This window comes from Patagioenas fasciata, chromosome 8 (genome assembly GCF_037038585.1).
Source record: "Patagioenas fasciata isolate bPatFas1 chromosome 8, bPatFas1.hap1, whole genome shotgun sequence".
Taxonomy (NCBI): domain Eukaryota; kingdom Metazoa; phylum Chordata; class Aves; order Columbiformes; family Columbidae; genus Patagioenas; species Patagioenas fasciata.
The window spans coordinates 26,218,554-26,239,044 of NC_092527.1; the positions used below are offsets into that span (position 1 = coordinate 26,218,554).

Below are 20,491 nucleotides of genomic sequence, written 5' to 3' on the forward strand. Positions count from 1 at the left end.
TCTTTAGATTTCAAATGTTTATTACATAGGACGGCTAGGTTGTAATGGTTTTAAGCCATGTTGAGTACAGGGAATGTTATACCATTTGTCCTATAAAAGATCCATAATATGCAGTGGCTACTTAAAAATATAAGCATTAACTTTTTAAAACTTAGAAGTCTCTATTAGGTGTTAGTGAACTAATCTGTTCTTATGAAGAGAATCACTTTACAACTGCTATGTGTAACCGTGTTTCTGAAATTGATTTTTGCAACTTAGAAAATGAGTATATTTTGCCAATTAAATGAGCTAAAAATCAAAACTTGAACAAAGGAGGTGGGCAAATCCTTATTGAAGCTGTTATTGATCTATTATTTTGAGAAAAGATGGCTGTAAAATACACCCGAGAGCTAAATTGGACCTGCTGAGCATGTTTTGAACTGATATTGCATAAGAACACTTCACTTCCTTTAGCTTGCTCATATGTATGTTCTTGATTAGAATTCTTGCTTATGTATTTACTTTAATACTTTATTTTAGAGTTTGAAGTAGCAGAAAAGATGAAGCATAGAATCACCTTCCAATCTACTGTGAAGTTCTCAAAATTATTTTTTATCTTTTGTCTTCCTTCTTGGAGCACTTCATGCTGCTGATAGCCGGCCCCAGCTTGGTTTCCTAGATATTTCTCTCTTTCCTTTACCTCAATAGTATTTACTCATACGCTAATGGAACACGTTTTTTAAATAATTTGTTACAGCATAAAATAAATAAGTAGATATCCATTAATTAAGCAGAAATTATACTTAGCCTCATTGTGTCTGCTATTTATCTAGAAATGGCAAAATGCTGACCTGAACGGGAAATTTAAGCTTCCGATGAAGAATGAGTTCATTCCTACTAACTTTGAGATTTTGCCATTGGAAAAAGATGCAACACAGTACCCTGCCCTTGTCAAGGTGAGCTGTGTTTGGTCTGTTTGCTAGCTAACCTTCTGGGAAGTCAGCAGTTAATTCCTATGTGGTTTTTAAAATACAAATCATGCCATATTCCAAAGTATAATGAACAAAAAAAGTAGAAAACTTCAAGATATTGCCAGAAAGACAGTAGAAAGTTCATTCTTGCTAAACTTTGGATTATGACTATTTGGGTTCCTGCAAAAATGAATCTACAAAACAGCTTGAACACTTTGCCCTTTTGAAAGTGGAATAACAATTGATAGAAATAATATTAAAGCTGTTTATTCAGCAGTGCTGCTCTTATGTTTTTCTGAGCAGTGTTCAGTAATCGAGAGCGTAGACGAGGCTATTCTTCTCTAAGTGTGTATGGGAAAAGCTTGTGATTGCATGGAAAAAATAAACACATAAATAAACATCACTCTGCAGTCTCCCGCAGGCATCATTGAATGATCTCAATACATTTAGAGAATCTCAGTTTTTCTGAGTACCTAAAATTTACTAAAAATTACTTCTCACAACTAAAGCGTAGTTGTCTTTGCTAATGCTCCTCTTTGTTCCATAGTTGGAGCATAAATAGGAAAAGTCTCCTCAATTGCGTGTTGTGTTTCAGCTTGAATACTCAATTCAGGAATACTTTTTGCACACTAGGTCAATACAGGTCTAGTTCAGTGCAAAGGCATCCTTCAGGAGAACGTGTTTGCTCTGTACAGGGCATTTTAGGTATATACTTGAAGCAGAATTATTGACAGCAGAGGACTTTGAGCATATGTTTAGGTTCATCCTGAACTGAAACCCTAAATCTCAGCAGGGACAAGTGCCACAGCTCTCTTAAGTAACACTAATTGGATTGCTGCCGAAACTTGATGGTCCTTCAGGGTGATTGACACAAAAGTTTTGCTTTAAGGCATCATTGCTTTAGAAATGTATTTGCTTTTAGCTTTTCCTTTCCTGCTAAAATATGTTTTCTGAGAGAAACTGTTTTAAATCTTCTGTATTCGATGAAAATGGGAATGATCTATTTTGCCTGCATCTATTTTATTTTCTCCCCAGCTTTATATTTGTGACATTTTGTTTTTGTGTACTCTGGCATTTGTCTGACCCCACAGTGAAACATTGCAAGAACTAATCAGTAGAGATTATCTGTTTTATATGCCTAAGTGAGCTTACTATGGACTGGACCAGTGTTGTGGAGAAAAGGAGGGATGGGAACGTAAGTGCAGGAACAGGACAGGCTTTTTCCCTGGCAGTGTGTCACTACGTCACCTCTGTTGTCATGGCATATCTTGCCCTGAAAAACCCTCAGGAAAGAGCGTTTGACGACCAAGCTGTTACTGCGGCCTGCAGCTGGTCGTCTCCAGCTGTTGGGTCTGGTCTCCAGTGCTACAGATAGGCTCTACTGTTTAATCATTCTGTTTCTGATGTAAGATGTATTCTAAATGGCATAGTAGCAATTTAACAGAATAAAAATTTTGTTGTCTTGGAGAGAAGCTGTAATTAGGCTTTTTAATATGAGTAGAATGTTGTGCAGAGGAAGGTGCACTGTAAGAGATGAGACTTGGTTCTTTTGTGCAAAAAGCAGGAGGAAAATACAATGCCAAATCCTGAAGAAGCAAAGAATGTGTACTCAAAAAGATGAGAAAGAGAAATCATTTTACATTTAAAAGTTCTCTCTTATTATGTATAGCAACTTAAAGAAAAGGTGTTGGGGGATAAAGTTAATTAGAGTTGGAACAGATAGAGGGTAACTATTTCACAGCTTTTGTGGGGGAAAAAGAATGGGGAAGTCGTTTAGATTCTCTCCTGTACTGGGAGATTATCCTAAAAAATTGAGGTGACAGATGTTTTAACTAATTTCCATTTAGTTTTATGACTTTTTCTAGATGTCCATATGGTTTTCATTATCAATGTTACTTTAAAACAACATATAATGCATTAATTATATTCTTAGTCTAAACCAGCCAACTATATGGTGCTGTAGTGCTGTCCTTATAATGGCACATCTTCATAATGCCAGTGTTAGCCAGGAATTGTGTGAAGCTAACTTTATTTTTGTCTTTGATCATTCCTGCTCTAGAATAGTAGTTCCCATTTTGATCATAAGCTCCTTCACAATGCTGCAGCCATTTAACTGCTTGTTAAAGTGACACATGGTGAGAAGAGAGTCTTGATAAGGATAGATGTATGTATATGCAAATGTATATAGCAAAAATATGAATTTAAGGGGACAACACTAAACTGTGATTTGAAGCAGTGAAGAGACTTTTTAAAAAATACTGTAATATATTACAGTTAAAAGTTAGGTGACCTAACAGAACCTCTTTTCTTGATGCAGGACACTGCTATGAGCAAACTGTGGTTCAAGCAAGATGACAAATTTTTTTTGCCAAAAGCTTGTCTCAACTTTGAGTTTTTCAGGTATGCGCTGTTAAGTATAATGCACAAACTGCTCTTTAAGAGTTTATTGTTCGGGAATCTGCATTTCTGTGGTAAAAACTTTCTTGCATGTATTGAGACTTCAAAATGTCCTTACTTGGGAATATGCAATGAGATACAGATAGTAAGAAGGCTCATACAAGTTACACAGTAGTTGAGTAGGAAGCAATTTGAGGTGCTCCTTCTATATTAAGAGGAAAAGCTTATCTAAAAACACTTTAAAAATAAATTTTATTCTATGTTTTATTTGCTATACCTGAAATGGGTCTGCCAATAGCACCTGCTACACATTGCAATATACCTCTTAAAAATGGGTGTGTATTATCTTTAGTTACTAAATCACAACTATTTTAAGATAATGTTTTCTTTATAAAATGCTATTCTGATAATGGTTTTAGGTTCAAATTCTGTTTTAATTTGCATAATGCAAGCCAGTATAAAATTCTAAGTGCTTAAAGTTGAAGTTGTGGGATTTTATTTAACTGACACCAACAACTGATTTTTTTGTTTGTTTGTTTTTAGAAGAACACTGTCTGTATTATCAATGAATGTGTGATTCTCACTTCAAGGTGCAAGATAAAGTGCTGTAATGTTTATTCTGGTCTTGCGTTATTTTTGTCATATGATTCTTTTATTTTTGTTTTTTGAGTGAGCATGACAGTGAAATACCTTCTTAGTGTTCCTTTCAAGTAATAATTTCTAACTTTGGAGTTACAGAAAGTACTGCTTTGTTTAGAGTGCAGCTGTTTCTGTGCTGGACTACTGAAAGTGAAAATAATTTCAGGAACTCTCCTCCTTTGGCCTAATTAAGTGATGTAGTGATATTGCTGGCAAGGCTGTTATGTGGGCTCTGATGGATGCTTATGGATGTGCTGCTGAGTCCTTGGCTTGAGTGACCACTTGAAATTTTTCTTGGCAGAATTTTAGGCAGAGGGATTTTTCAGAATGTGTCAGATCTTGGCACTGGCATTAGTGCTGCTTGGGGAAAGTAGATTGCCTGGGCATTTCCTCTTTCTTTTTGCTTTTTGGAACCACAGGGCAAATGTTACAGCTGTGTCAAATACTGTGTGTCAGGAAATGGAAGATCAAAACAACAATTGCAGTACTTTACCTTTTTGTTCGTACCTGGTGGCTTTCCATTGTACTAGGTTTGGCCAAAATCCAAAATAGGATTTTCTTGATGGAAACTGTGTTTGTTCTACACTTACGGGGTTTTTTTGACATGAATTCCAAAGGAACTATGAGGGATCTAATCTCTCTACCAGTTTGTGAATGAATAAAATATAATAATTAATTTTGTGTAGGGCACACAAAGTTAAAAGTATGCACAAATACACACAGTATCATAGCATGCTTTGGGTTGGAAGAGGCCTTTGAAGATCATCTAGTCCAGCCCCTCTGCAGTGAGCAGGGACATCTCAAACTGGGTATATGGTGACAATCTTTCCCAGTTAGATTTGTACTTCAGTGTCAGTGAGAATAGCTAGGAGTACTTGAGTTTTGTTGACCAATGTAATGGAATTATTTGTCCCTTTCCTCCTAGGAATGGTTACAGGTGGAAAGCTGTGTTTGTTCATAGGGTTGGGGACAAGGATTCTTTCATTTTCTTAAAAAATAAGATGGTAATTGTATATGAGGAGATTTTTATAATACTGGGTATGTAATCTCCAAAAGAAGTTATGAGCAGGTTTGTCTGGTTTTGATAGTTAAGAATGATTCTTTGTCAACCTCTTGCTTGGGACTGGTCATGCTGATGATTATCGGATGAAATGGTAAAACATACGGTGTTTATTCATGAGACATGACGAAATTATCCATAGCTCTCATGGCTAAGTAAATTCGGGAATAAAGCCATCTTAGTAACATGGGTTTTCATAAGAACTTCTAGCGTCAGTTCTAGATCAGAATATGATGTCTGTGCTGCTTTGTAACAGATCCCAGGAATTTGTTCATGCTACAAACTGCTTCAGTAAGAGAAAAAACTATGAGGATTTCTTCTGCCTGCAGCCCTGATGAGCACGAATCATTGGAAGAATTCCTGGCCCAGATGCTGTAGTGGCTTCTGCTGTGTAGATGAATTAAGAGGAAGTTAATGAGGGTGGTTTCTCCTTCAAACATACAAATCCAGTAGGAACAATCTTGAGTATGTGAACCTCTTGAAGTCTTACATGGTGCCAGACTTTCATTAAAGAAACACCACAGTAAAACCTTCCTTCTGACATGGGACTTACCATCCGGCCTAAAAGATGATGATAGGCATTTACTTTTCTATGAGTTATGACTTAAGAACTCAACAAGTGTTCTTTCTTAAAAGGAAGCCAAATAACAATGCGATGTGCTATTGTTTCGAAAAGTTTCTATGTGTAGTTATAAACTCTGCACTCTTAAGTTTCCCAAAATTTAGAGAGGTGGATGTTAAAATTACAATGCTCATTATTTTTAACTAGAGACTTGCTACCTTCCAGCTTGAGAAACATTTCAAGCAACTTGAGTTGCTCTTAAGACAACCCAGTATCAACACTATGGTGTTGAGTCCGGCTGTGTCCCTTAATAGCTGTTTGAAAGGGGAAAAGACTGGACTTTAAGATTTTTCAAGTATGCTGTCACAGATTGAGTTCTGCTTCCTCAAGCCTAGTCAAAAAAAGGTAAACTAGAAATAAGCATTTATTTATGAAGTTGTCATTAATAGAAACTCTCAGAACAGTGTTATAATTTGTTTTCTGTTATTTTTCACTTGAGGATTAATCATTTAGTAGTCTTTGTTATTTTCAAAACTCCCTCTTGGCCTTTGCCAGCTAAATGAGCATACGGGTGTTATAACTGATATGGACGTAATAATAACTCAGACTGACTAAGTCTCTATTCTAGTATCAAAACGGAAAAGAACATAGTGAGTTTGGAGGAAGGTTTGAGATAACATAGGATTGACCTACATCTTGCTTTGAATTCAGTCTTAATTAAAAAATTCAGTATTAATTGGATTTGCATCATTGGGCGTATTGAAATAGCTCAGTTTTGGGAAATTGTCGTTGTAGGGAGAAATGAAAATAGCAGAGTCTGATTTTATTTTTTTTTAACTGACCTCTTTGCTTAAGTTACACAAGCCCGAACCCAGCGGTAGTAAAGAAGCATATCCTAGACTAAGATTTCAGACTGTAGCGGGGTCTGCTTCTCTAGTAGAGCTATTTATTTATTTATTAAAAATATCTTCCTGTGCTTCCTTCATCTAAATGGAGGAAGAAGGCAAAGTCTTACTATAAACTACTAGGAACCTTCTTAAAAATACTTTTGCAATGTATTTTATCAGTCTGTGTGTTGCGGTGATGTGATCTTTGTTTTACTATATTAATGTTGTTATACCCTACAAAATACCATGCTATATAGGCATAAACATATATAATAGCACGTCTCTGAATATGACCATTAGTGGCTGCTTAGGGAAAACAAATGCAAATGACATGGTTTTGAATTGTAAGACATATACGGACAGCAGATTGTTTTAGATATTGCTGATTATCTCTGTGAAATTGATAATGCATTTACATGCACTTCAGAAGCTTTAGAAATAAGTATTCCATTATAGTACAAATAACTCATCATGATTTTGCAAATCTTTAAAACACTCAGACATTTAACAATTAGTGCATTTGAAACATGGCTTGAGTCTTTGAGATACATTTCTCTTTTTGAGAAATTTGTGACAATATTGTGTGTGATCAGATGTTTCTAATATGACAGTAGAGCTTGGATAGTTGTTGCCATTAAAGAGATAGCACAGAAAATTATGGTGGTGTGAAAATGGATATGCCAAACTTCTTTCCTGAGCGGAATTTATGTACTGCATGTTTTTCATACCACAACAAATTGCTAATCTCTTAAATTTTTAATAGAAACATGTTTATTTTCTGATAGTGTATAAGTATTAATTAAATTTATGTTCAGCACATAGGCTTTCATTTCAGTCTATGAAATTATGTTATTTATTCAGGGTATATTTAGTTTATTTTACTCCTGGTGAATTCCTGAATGTGCAGCAGAGTAAATATAACACATCTTCATTTATGAGCACAAAGAAGAGAATAACTCTGGTATCTTCAATATATTTAGGTTTTGCTCAAACCATAAACAAACTAAATTATTTTCAGGTGTGTTCGTATTTGGCTTTGAAATAGGAATACTTCACAGTGGGATCCGTCAGCATACTCAGAAATACTCTCTCCTTCAGATCAAACTTAAAAGGCCAAAAGAAACTGAGAAGTCATTTTAAACTGCATATTTTACTTTCAACATTTTCTTCCAGCCCATTTGCTTACGTGGATCCCTTGCATTGTAACATGGCCTATTTGTACCTTGAACTACTCAAAGACTCCCTCAACGAGTATGCATATGCAGCAGAACTAGCTGGCTTGAACTATGATCTCCAAAATACCATCTATGGGATGTATGTAAGTACCCAAATCAAGGACAAGCTTAGAGCCTTAAAACTACTTCCACTCATCAACATTTTTCTATTGATTTGATGGAAGGACTTCTATTAAAAAAATGTGTCTAAGGCTGTTACTCCTTTTGATCTTGGTTATTAACCATCCTTTCTTTAATTTGAATTTTAAGTTGAATTTTGTTCAAAGTCTTCAACAATCTTTCCATTCATATTAAGCAAATTTTCTCCTTTATTCTTCTATCATTCATGAAATTAATTAGTTGTAAGATTTGTTCCTCCGTTTAAAAAAAAAAGAAAAAAGCAAAAAGCAACCATAATCCAAGCTTACATGTTTATTTCAGTTTGTCAGATATCTACTGAAAACTTTCTGATTGGGGTAGAAGACCCACCTTTTCATTCTATTGAATAAGTGGTACACTTCAGCTTTCCTATTCAAGAACTACTGATCATGAGGCTGCATATACATACTCTTCAGTCATGTTTCTTCATCCATTACTTTGTCACTGCTCGAGGTATCAAAGCATTTCTTTTGTTTTTCTTTTTGTTAGTCGCTACATTTATGCTGATCCTCTCCATTGCAACATGACATACCTGTTTATCAGGTTATTGAAGGATGATTTAAAAGAGTATACATATGCAGCACGCCTCTCAGGTTTGAGCTATGGCATTGCATCAGGAATGAATGCAATACTTGTAAGTAAGAAAAAAACGCAGGAGGAAATGAAACAGCTTGGGAGTTGTTGAGCTTGGAGAAAACATTTGACTTCTGCATTTCTAAATGAGATGGTTAATGTTTTTTTCCTTGCATATATCTCATGAATTAAAGGCAAAGCAAACCAGTGTATTATAATCAGTGACTTGTTCAAGATTGTGGTGTCTTGTGAACATGTGTGCAGTGCAATTATTGCATTCTAGTTCAAAATCTTACTTGCTTGCATGGTCTCTTGAAACTACTATTGCTGGTTTCTATATAAAAATATTAACTTTTCTGTTGAATGACCTCAACTTCATAGATTTTGTTATAATTCTCTAATTCTGCTGTAGTGAGCTGTGGATATGGATTGTGCATGTGTTCATTAGAATGCAATGCTGGATATTTATGGCTTTTCCTTAGTGTTTGTTTTTATTACATGTTTTATAATCTGTTTTAAAGTGCTGACAATACTTGATTAAATAGTTACATTATGATAAACTGTTATTTATTACATAGCTTCTCCTGTGACACTAAGGATATTTTAATAGTCTGTCTTGAAGTAGTAAAAGCTTTTACTAACCATAATTTTGTACCAAAATGTGTTTTGAAATTTCCTGTAGAAGTATTATTTTCCAAAGTATCTTAGCAAGAGAATATACTGTGTATTGTCTTTACATTTTCGATATGAGAGTGCTGCAATTTCTTTTTTTTTATCCAATGCAAATCTATTTCCTGGTAGCATGCACTCAACTTACTGCAAACATGGTTGTCTGTTCTCAGTTGCAAAGCTTGCTGACATTCCCATGGTCAGAGTTAGTTCCTTCTAAAAGAATGACAAAAAAAGGGGGTGTGTGTCTGTGCCATTTTCTTCATTTGTAGTCACAGTTTAGAAGTCTAGAGTTGTTTTAGATATTAGCTGTTTCTTGTAAGGTCTTCATATTCTTCTAATGCGAAGATTCTGTTTTTATGTATTAAATCAGTTTACTCCATTTTGATATCTGGCAACTTCTAGTATTTTCTATGTTGTGAGAAATTTTATAGTCAATAGGTGTAAATGTACGGTGTTGATACTTTAAACGTGGAGAGATGCTACACTGAAAACAATTGCCCACGGTGATTGTTGAACAGTTTGGATTCTTACGCTAATTTAGGATATCAGCCTGTGTCATAAACCCACTTAGGTTAGCTTTTTCTTCAAATTCCTGGTCCAGGTATGTTTCAGCAACTAGTGAAGAAAAAATTCTTCCTGCTAGAAAGCGGGAGTTAGTTTTACACTTAGTAATTAAATTGCACAAATCTAATTAAATTCTTGTTTCCGGATACCAAAAAATTGAAGTTTCCCCTCTCAAAAAGGTCTTCCAATGCCATTTTTCACTAGACAAATTTTCTGTAGTTTGATGCAATCATATAGACATTTTAAAGTTTCTCTGTTGTGTTGCTTTTTTGGGTTTTTTTAACGATTAAGTTTATTTCACGTATACTTTAAAAAAAAATAAATCTCATTACGATTGTAGACTTAACTACCTTGGTGTTTCAGCTCAGCGCCATCCTGGTGATAAATTGTGCTGCTGTTGACAGTGCCCGTTTGCTTGTTGTACTGCACGCTTCCACTTAAATAAAGTATTTTTCTGAGCAACAAGATAAACATGGAACAAGGTGAAGAGTAAATCAGAGAGTATAGCAATTCCGTGAATCTGGATTTTATTACTAAACTGAGAAATCTAGAGTAAAACCATTTCAGTACTCAAATGCAGAGTTTGCTGACTGGACTCAATACTTGTAGACGTTAAAAATCTGTATTTTGAGTGCAATTTGCATACATCAACACGAAATTAAATTAGTTTTCTGCTTTCATAACTTCTGGGCAAATAGTCAATATTTTATTTGTCAGTTGGTTATTTTTTGATGGCAAAGGGATTTTATTTCAGAATGAGTTAATGTTGAATTTAGACTAAGTGTTGAAACGTGTATTGTTCATTGAATTATACAAGGCTTGGTAATTGTTTTATTCTTTTATCTTCCATATTTAAAGCAAATTATGCACTTTTTCCATAGCTTTCTGTAAAAGGTTATAATGACAAGCAACATATCTTGCTCAAGAAGATCATTGAGAAAATGGCTACTTTTGAGATTGATGAAAAAAGATTTGAAATTATCAAGGAAGCGGTAAGATACATGAGAAATGTACATTTTGGAGTAATTTAAAATTGCATGCATTGACTTTTAAATGAAATCTGAGTGCTGATTATCTATGGAAATACAGGGTGAAATTCTACCTCATGAGACTGTGGGAGATGTTTTCTTTTGTCTTTTTTTTGTGTTCACGAGTTCCCTGGAGTGTTTATATTACATTCTTCGGTTAAAAATAACTGGCCTTCGAATATTCTCTCAGTCTTTTGTATGTTTGATCAAGAGATTGCAACTTGATTTGATAGGAGTAGAAATCTAAGGGTAGGGGAAATCTTAACTTGCTATCCCGTTTAACAATTTGGAAAGGCCCCAATGGGATTTAGCCATAAAAGAAGGGAGAAAAGGATAAAGGGGGAAAGGAAGTGTTGAGAAGATTTGCAATGTTTCTTCTCCCCGTATGTGAAGATGAGCTCTGCTCCTGGGTCAGGGTTCTTTGGTGAAAAAGTAACCAGCTGGTTAAGTACATGTTGACTTCCGGAAGTCTGACTTCCTACATTTAGTGACTGATCTACATATATGGAATATAACTTTGGTTATTTTTTTTTTTTAGCTCCTGAAGTAAATGTATGAATGGTGATTACATTTGCTAAGCCAGACAAGATGCATGATTGTTTTTCAGGTGCTTTCCTTAGAGTAGGGTAGAGGTAAAAGAAAGGAAATGAGCAGATTAGATATTGGCACTCATTGCAGTGAGCTGTGGAGGTGTCAGTGAACAAGGGGTAGACTGGTGTTGGGAACGGGCTGACTTCTGGCCCAGAAAGCTTGTGAAGAGTCTGCCGCAGATGAGAGCTGGGGCTGCGGGGCAGATCTCTCCGTGCTTGCTGGGGTTTTACTTTAATCCTCTGCCACTGGTGGTTTTTAAACAGGTGACTGACCTAGGCAGACACTGGGGCCATCTTTAGTTCCCTAGTAGGAAACTCTAAGCAGGTAGACATAATACATGAGATAGATTTGTTTTATCAGCACTTTATTTACGGCTTTGTGTACCTGAGATAAATTGTCTGGAAAGTTTTAATGGGATGTGACAAACATCAAGATATTAAAAACCCAACCACAGGTCTGTGAATGATCTGTTTTGGATAATTTTCTTTTAGTTTAAGATATTTTCCTGATTGTTTTCAAGTTTACTCAGATTTTGTCTCTATTATGCATGTTTTGTCATCTTACAGGCTTTTGTTATATAGACTTTTTGAGTATGTAAAAGAAGGACAAAATACAAAAACTCAAATCCAATGGGGGATGGCAGTTTTTCACCTCGTATCTACATCTAGCAGATAAGGGAAATACCAGCATCTGGCTTCTGTTTGGAACAGACAGAAGGATGCATCCTCAGCAACTTCATGCTGGCTGTTTCTCACTCATGTGCACTGAAATGGATTCCTTTTCTCCTGTACTGGAAAATATTCCAGCTTGCCCAGACTGTTAATTTGCTTATTTTGTAAAGGTGCAGCTGGACTAGAAAGGAGTGTCCTTGGAGAAGTTTGCTGATTCTTCTCTCATACCTCCTTTACCGAGGCAAAGAATTGCCCAGGTGCTCCTGTATTTTTCTAGCCAAGTCAGCCCCACGAAGCAACTGGGAGAAAGACACATTTTCTGTTAGTGATATTCCGCCACCCCATCCCCAGACAGTCATCATAGAATGTGTATTTCCTGGGTAGAGCGACTTGATCTAAATGCTTATTTAGGTCTAACTAAAATAATTAAATTTCCAGTCAATAATTTTATGGAGAAGTATGATTTTGCGCTCACTTCAACTATATTAATGGCTACTTCTTAATCTATAGGCTCAGGAGACCACATTATTACTGAGGTAATTTAACACAACTTTTTAACGGGTCAAACAAGCAAGAGAATGTTCTTGACGTTTGAAATGTATCTTTTTGATGGTACAAAAAGTTGAGATTACAATGTTAATATTTTATATTTAGAAATAGAGTTCTATAATTTGAACTTAATTATTTTATTTCAGTACATGAGATCACTTAACAACTTCAGGGCTGAACAGCCTCACCAGCACGCAATGTATTATCTCCGACTCCTGATGACAGAAGTTGCTTGGACCAAAGATGAATTAAAAGAAGCTCTAGATGGTAACGTTCTGCCAGTTTTATACTTTATACTTTAAAATATTAGTTTTAATGGAAAATACCTTGTTACTAAACTAATGAAGGTACTGCTTTTGAACTGTGCCCATTGTTCAAGTGAAGCCCCTGCAGTGCCAGACCTGAGCTGGTGCTGATGGATGTTGATGCCTCTGCGCTTGTCCTCCAGTTTCTAGAAAGTATGGTAGTTCAGGCAAAAGGCCTCACATGGTGAAACTTGCAGGCAAAACTTTAGGCAAAACTTTAGGCAAAACTTCAGGCAAAACTTGAACAGCTTTGTGAGCATGAGTCTGAGTCTAGTGAATTCAGTGCTTAACCACCACTGCTACCATCCTTTGGCTCTAGTTAGCATTTTGCAGACATTGGAGTGTATCTGCATTGTACTTCCCAGTGTGCATGCTGGTTTGTTTTTTTCCATTATCAGGGAATCCGAACTCCTGTTTTTGTAGATAATAAAGAACTCTAGATAGTAAAGAAAAAAACATATTATTTCTATAGATAATGATATAAAGAATAAAGAACGTTGTGGTTTTTAATAAAGAGCAGGCATCCCACTGTATTTGGATTAAGAAGAAATTTCAAATGAGGAGGTTTAATTGATTTTAGTAATAGCTGAAGACCTCTTCCCTACCTGTATCTTACTGTGTTACAACAAAAGGCTGTTACTAGGACAGTTTGCAAACTCTTTGGTAGTATGTTATTGAAATACACAGAGGCATTATTTTCAGGAAGAGGATCTGAGTTTTGTATGTATTTGAGGGGGAGGATTCGGAACACGTATCCGTAGTTACCAGAGTGACACATAGCACACTGTTTGAAGTCACGATGCTGAAAACTGTTTTGTTAAGATAGACTCCATAGATGCCCTGAGCTGGCTGCACCAGGCTGTGTGGGTTTTTTTCCTACAGAATTGCTCCAGGATAGAAATATCAACGTTTAGTTGTGTACTTTCTTGAATGATCGCCGGTGTCTCTGAGATTAGCAGTGGTGCCAGTGCTGCCTGTGAAGTCAGTGACAAAACTAATGCTGGTTTTCATGGCAGTTGGTTCAGCTATATGTAGGTCATTCCTTTTTTAATGACTACTGAATTTTGAAAACATAGGAGATTTTCTATTCCATGTGTAAGTTGTCTTTATAAGATTAATGCTACTGTATTCATAATAAGAATGGCCAAAAATGGAATCCTGGAGAGGAATACTGTCTACTTAGCATTGCTGGAAATCTGCTTGAAATACAGGGAGTTTATGCATGTTTTTTTTTTCTTCCCTCTTTTCCTCTCTCACGCTTGATGTAACCCTAATCTTGTGCACTATTAATAAGCAATTCTAGAGGCAAAAATTAAGATTAGGATTATACAACAATAAAAAGTTGATTTGGAATCAGGGAAAAATGTGGAAATGAATATTTTCATGGTGGTCAGCTACCTCTTTTAAAAGAGGTAAGGACTGATAAGCACCGCATAGGTTTTTCTAATACAAATCACAGATCTGTTGGATGAGTAGAGTGTGACCAGCAGGTCAAGGGAGGTTATCCTCCCCCTCTTCTCTGCCCTGGTGAAGCTGCATCTGGGGTCCTGCATCCAGTTCTGGGCTCCCCAGTTTCAGGGCAAGGAATTACTGGAGGGAGTCCAGCAGAGGGCTGTGAAGATGATGGAGGTGCCTGGAGCACCTTTCTTATGAGGAGAGACTGAGAGAACTGGGTCTGTTTAGCCTAGAGAAGGCTGAGAGGGGATTTCACAAATGTTTATAAATATCTCAATGGTGGGTGTCAAGAGGATGGGACCAGACTCCTTTCAGTGGTGCCCAGTGATACGATGAGGGGCAACAGCACAGACTGAAGCACAGGAGGTTCCATCTGAATATGAGGAAAAACTTCTTTCCTGTGGGGGTGTCAGAGCACTGGAACAGGCTGCCCAGAGGGGCTGTGGAGTCTCCTTCTCCAGAGACATGCAAAACCTGCCTGACTGCATTCCTGTGCAGTCTACTCTTGGTGAACCTACTTTAGCAGGTGTGTTGGACTAGATGATCTCCAGAGGTCCCTTCCAACCCTAACTGTTCTGTGGTTCTGTGTATGCATCCCCCACTGAATAACTGAGTGACCTCATAATCTTGATTACATTTGCCTTTTTGAAACTTCTGTGAAATACACAAGTATTGTTAGTTTTTATTTTAGGTGAGAAAATGACAAAATAAGAAATTAATGGATTTGGTGGTGTGGTATGCATGTTCTTATAGTGTAGGGAATTAAGAGTGGAGATGTTGACTTTGTGATAAACACCCCATCCATTCAACCATCCTTTTCTTATTCCACTGATTCTATTTGTTAAACTATACTTTGTATTATATACAAAAACTGCTTTGCAAGACAGGCCAGCATAGAATGTGTGTGTATATATATACTCTGGGATATATTGCAAAAATAGTTTTCTTGTGTATTGTTTGTTACAAAGGTACTGTCAAAACACCATATTTAAGCTGAGGTTCTTATTTTTGTCTAGATGGTAAACGCACAACGTATTTCTCCAGCATTATAAGCTACATGCTGCTTGTTTAATAACTAAGGCTTTATCTTGGAACACCACCTGAGTGATTGCAACTGTTTTCTCTGGAGAATGAATGTTTGTTCAACATGATTGGAAAGAAGGCCTTTTTCTTTTTTTTCTTTTCTTTTTGGAATCTGGGTCAGACGTGTGTAAATTCTAAGCAGAACAAACTATATGATGAGTGCTGCTATTTAGACCTGGAAACTTTCCAATGTTGCATTTTTAAGGAGAGATTCACTTTTTCAAGATGATGAGTTTCTTCTGTTCTAAGAAACACACTGTATCTAATGATGAGTTAGGTACTTCTTAGTGTATAAATGTATGTAATTGGTTTAACTGTCTAAATATCTATTCTAGATGTCACTCTTCCCCGCCTCAAAGCCTTTATAGCTCAACTGTTGTCACGGTTACACATTGAAGCTCTTCTCCATGGCAATATAACAAAACAGGTTGGTGTGGTACTTTCTTTAATAATACAATTTTTATCTCAAGGCAGCATAAAAATGGAAGACTACTTTAATCTTTCAGATCTTAAGACAGTTTTGCCAAAGATGTTTTCATAATTTGACTTTGTACTTTTTTGTCTTATGAGAGTATCATAGTGTCATTTTTTTCACTTTAGATTTCTTAGGCTAAGTGCTGCCCTTGTGTTCCTCTCAGAAATCTATGTATTTTAAAATTTATGTTGCATATCATTAGTGTAGTGTGATCAAGCTGAATAAGGAATGATGTACTGCAGATCGTGCTTTTCTATTTAAAAGGTTCAGGCTAGCTAACCAAGATTTAAGAATCCAACATCCTTCCAAATGAAGTACTTTGTACAAAGCTAAACAGGAATGGTGGCCCATAAAAAATAAATGTCAGCTCTCGGTTGTGTTGTCTTTGGAGTAAAAATCAGGAAACATTTGTTCTGTCTTCAGTTGGAATAATAACAGTTCGTATTTGAATAAGAAATATAACCAACATATGAACATATGTACCAATACAAAATGTAGTGCCTTTCTTGTACCTTTTTACTTTCTTTTTTTGGTGGGGTTCGTGTAGCATTATTTCTGTGTTATACCAGCTCTTTGGTACTTTACTAGCAGGAGATGTTATGAACACTGCTGATGACTGCTGAATGTATGGAGAAGGAAGTTAACTACTAAGGAGGGAAAAACTAGAAAAAATAAAGGAGCCAGTAGCACTGGATGCACAAAGTTTTCTCTTTCAAGGGTGTCTCTAAAATATTTTTGGTTTATAGACCATTTTTCTTCTGGAGAAATGTAAAAAATAGTCTCACTTTTTTTCCTTCCTTATTTCTTACATATTTGTATATGAAAGTCAGTTCCTTCTGAAATTTGTCTGAAGACCAGATTTTTTAGATTTCCATGATGATGCAGTAATAGCAGAGAAATGTGTTCTTTAGTTGGCATTGGGTGGCTGTTGAAGAGTCCTACAGCTGAAGAACTGGGAAGGCTGTACTGTTCTGCCTGTAGCTCTGTAATGTTTATAAATTATCTGCAAACCTCCCTGAATAGATGCAGGTAGGAAAACTCTGTCCTTCAGCGCCTGTGATCTGATCATCACTGACAAAACTCAGAAATCTTAGTCTGGATCTAAGAAATTTTTCCAACTAAAATTGACTTACTCTTGTGACACCTTTCAGCACTGAAAAATTTTTTAGTGAGTCTGTGCTCTTGGAAAAATTAAGACCTACTGAGCTGCTTAAAATTCCCACTTATTCTTGAATTAATTTCATTCTGATATTTGTTTTTTAACTGTTCTTTTATTTATTTGCGGCAAATGGATGAATAGTAAACTAATCGTTCAGAACATCTGCCTGAACAATCTTGTAAATATTTTGTCTTAATATGGTAGCTTGATTGGAAGAATGTATATGATTTTTCTCTAACCTTTCAAACTGCTAGACCTCAATCTTTTTGTCTTTGATACTGACTGGGGTTTTTGGGGGGTGTTGGAGGAGACGTGGTTATTCAGTTTTCAGACCTTTTGCATGTTTGTGATAAGATCATTTATAATTTTTATTATTTTAATCCATCAAATAAAAGAAAGTATCTGGACAATGAGTCCTAATGCTGCCAGCACATCAATAGAATGCATGCTTGAACTCAGCCATTAATTTGTTTTCTTAAAATCCTGTCTGATGAGGTGTAGTTTATTTTGCAAACATACATTGTAGGTGTCTTGTTTTCGAACTTTGAAAGATGAGTACATCAAAATGGTGAAAGGAAAGGAAAAAAAAAACCCCATTGAACTTTAATTTCAAAAGTGCTGGGGAGGAGTAGTTAAAACGTGTAAACAACAAAAATTAAAAATTTTAAAAAACAACAACAAAATACAAAATCCTCAACCCCTAAAGCCCCACTTCCTCTCATCTACTTAAATTCTACTGTATTTTTATTAAATTACAATATCCCTGCTTTCTGTTCTTGATTCTTTTTTCTTCTATTCTCTTCTTTTCTCTCATGTCACCATCAATAATTGGAAAGTCTTACCCTGCTGTTAGGTACAGAATAACTAATGATAGTTAAAAATCCTCTTATGTTTTCTCTTCCAGGCTGCGTTAGGAATTATGCAGATGGTTGAGGACACTCTCATTGAGCACGCTCATACAAAGCCGCTGCTTCCCAGTCAGCTAGTGAGATACAGAGAAGTGCAGCTTCCTGACAGTAAGTTACATGATTTATTTACAACCTTTTAATGCACGTTAAATTGAGAATCCGTTTGTTAATGGCATTTTAAAATGAATGTTGCTCTGTTGCTAGGAGTTTGTTTCAAAATCAGACTTACTTCAAATTATTTTAAACTTTAAATTTAAAAATATAATTAGGGGGTGGTTTTGTTAATAAAACTATACAGTATTATATTATCTTTCTGGCATACTTGATTTCATTTTTGATCTGTGTATATAAATTCAACTTCTTGGAAATTTGAACTGGGTGATCTTTAAGGTCCCTTCAAACCCAAACCATTCTATGATTTAACCCGAATTCACTCGGTATGATTTACGGAAGTAAGAGCCATGTCCCGCTCTCTGCTACACACAGTAAACACGTTTGAATAAGCACTATTCTTTGAGCACTTCTGAGTATTAATTGAACATTCAGTGAAGGATCATCTCATGACTCTTGCTTTTGGAGAAGAATAAAAGCTTTTACACAAGTAACTTCTTTTTTTCTAATATAAATTCTTTTGGTCTCATAGTGTTTGTATATGATTTTAGTTCTATTGTGAAATATATATGTATATATATATAAGAAAGGAGCTTCAAGGAATTGCTGGGAGTTATACAGGAATGATGACATATGTAGCTATGCAGCCAAAGCAAATTACCCATAACTGATCATCAGCCTGTGCAAACTGCCATATACCAAAGAAGCCATTGCTATGAAATGCTGAAGTATTTTTAATGTTCATAAATGTTTCTGACAAATAGTCTTTAGAAACTATTTATACAGTACAGGCAATGCAGAATTCTACTCCAGTTCCAAAAAATGTTTGCTTGAGGAGAAGCAGCCAGTTTCAGTTTGCTTGCTGATATGCTCAAGCTATGACATTTCGATGTGTTAAAATAATCTTTTCTTTACTCATTTCATGAAATGTATGCTGTTAGTGGAAATGCTGCTCTAACAGTCCTGAGCCATTTATTATAATTCCGTTCCACAACTGATGGACCATGGTCTTTTTAATTGTGGACAATAAGAACGTACATTTTTATGAACTCGGATGTTTTAACTTTGCCTTTTAGGAGGTTGGTTTGTATATCAACAGAGAAATGAAGTTCATAACAATTGTGGCATTGAAATATATTACCAGACAGACATGCAGAGCACTTCTGAGAACATGTTTTTGGAGCTCTTTTGTCAAATTATCTCGGAACCCTGCTTCAATACTCTGCGCACCAAGGAACAATTAGGTACGTTTTCCCATAGTATCTGTACACACACTCACATACACACACACTTACATGAGAGATGATGAGGCATTCTTTCCTTGCATAGTGAATGTCATTTAGAGTGCACTTGGTAAATGTAAATAATTTTAACTGTTGGTGACTCGAAGGAATATTACTGTGCACATGCTCTAAATTGAGAAGCAAGCGTAGTTTTTAAGATAATTCAGAAGTATCTGAAACCAACTCTAGCTTTAAAAAAAGTTTGATAACTGTACAGAAATTTCATATCTAGCGTTTTTACCAAAAGGAGATTAGATCAGTTTCCTAGATTTTTAGATCCTCTGGAAGAATCAGTAGGAGTTTGGTCTTTTGTGCTTGTGATCCTACTTCCAGGTGTGCTTGATGATTCACAAGCCCTAGCTTAGGAATATTGCTGCATGGGGAATGGTAAGCTGCCATGTTGGTGAAGACCTAAATACATTTCAGGCTTTTTTAGAGCATAGCTGTTTGCCAGTAAGCACAAATAATTGTTACCTGAACCAGTAAGCCTGAGGGCCGGTGAGGTTACTCCAAACAGGATGACAAGGAGAGACACAGACTTTGTGATGGTTTGCATGATTGAAGCACTGGTGAGAAGAAGTTTTCCCAAAGGTGAGAGGCAGGGACATGTCTCAGTGTGATGACTGTCAGCTACTGGGGAGACCAGGCCAGATTAGACTTCTTATGAGCAACTAGCAGAGTCAGCCATAGCATCTCAATCAAAGGGATTTTAACCATCTAGATGTGTTGAAAATAGGGCAGGACCCAGGTTATTTAGCAGGTTTTTGGAATGTGCTGGTGGCAGGTTTTGTATAGAAACTGGAGGTAACAGATGAAGAGGAGGGGGAGAGCCAGTGAGGAAGAACTCTGTGTGTCCAGCACGGCGTAACTGCTATAAACAGGTGAAGTAGTAACAAGAACTCATTAAATAAATACTTAGTGGTACAAGAAAGAGGAAAGGTTGTCAATGGTGGGGGAAAAAAAAGTCAATATGTTTTAGGATGGCTTTGTTAGTTTTTGCTTGAAATATCAACCATGACCAGATAATTTCCAAAATAAGTACCAACGATCAAAGTCCATGGCTTACCTTTGAACAGAAGAATAACAGATTAAAGGCTGTTCAGGCAAATTAGACAGAAGCTTTTAAAAAGAGTTCAGGCATGATGAACTCTGTGTTACATTTAAAAAAAAAAAAAAAAAAAAACAACAAAATTATG

At 36.0% G+C, this 20,491-nt stretch overlaps 1 protein-coding gene across 5 annotated transcripts in view; it reads left to right on the top strand.

The window, feature by feature from the left end:
* Positions 1 to 20,491, top strand: part of IDE (insulin degrading enzyme) — a 65,424-nt gene that overhangs the window by 34,459 nt on the left and 10,474 nt on the right. For 4 of the 5 annotated variants that reach the window (XM_065842851.2, XM_065842850.2, XM_071812009.1 and 1 more), the window contains exons 13-20: positions 813 to 935; positions 3,268 to 3,350; positions 7,669 to 7,813; positions 10,559 to 10,669; positions 12,663 to 12,783; positions 15,695 to 15,786; positions 17,898 to 18,009; positions 19,089 to 19,256. In XM_065842851.2, coding sequence (XP_065698923.1) covers positions 813 to 935; positions 3,268 to 3,350; positions 7,669 to 7,813; positions 10,559 to 10,669; positions 12,663 to 12,783; positions 15,695 to 15,786; positions 17,898 to 18,009; positions 19,089 to 19,256 — 955 coding nt within the window. Of the gene's footprint in view, positions 1 to 812; positions 936 to 3,267; positions 3,351 to 7,668; positions 7,814 to 8,357; positions 8,503 to 10,558; positions 10,670 to 12,662; positions 12,784 to 15,694; positions 15,787 to 17,897; positions 18,010 to 19,088; positions 19,257 to 20,491 lie in introns of all 5 variants that reach the window. The other variant, XM_065842852.2, reaches the window with a different exon arrangement.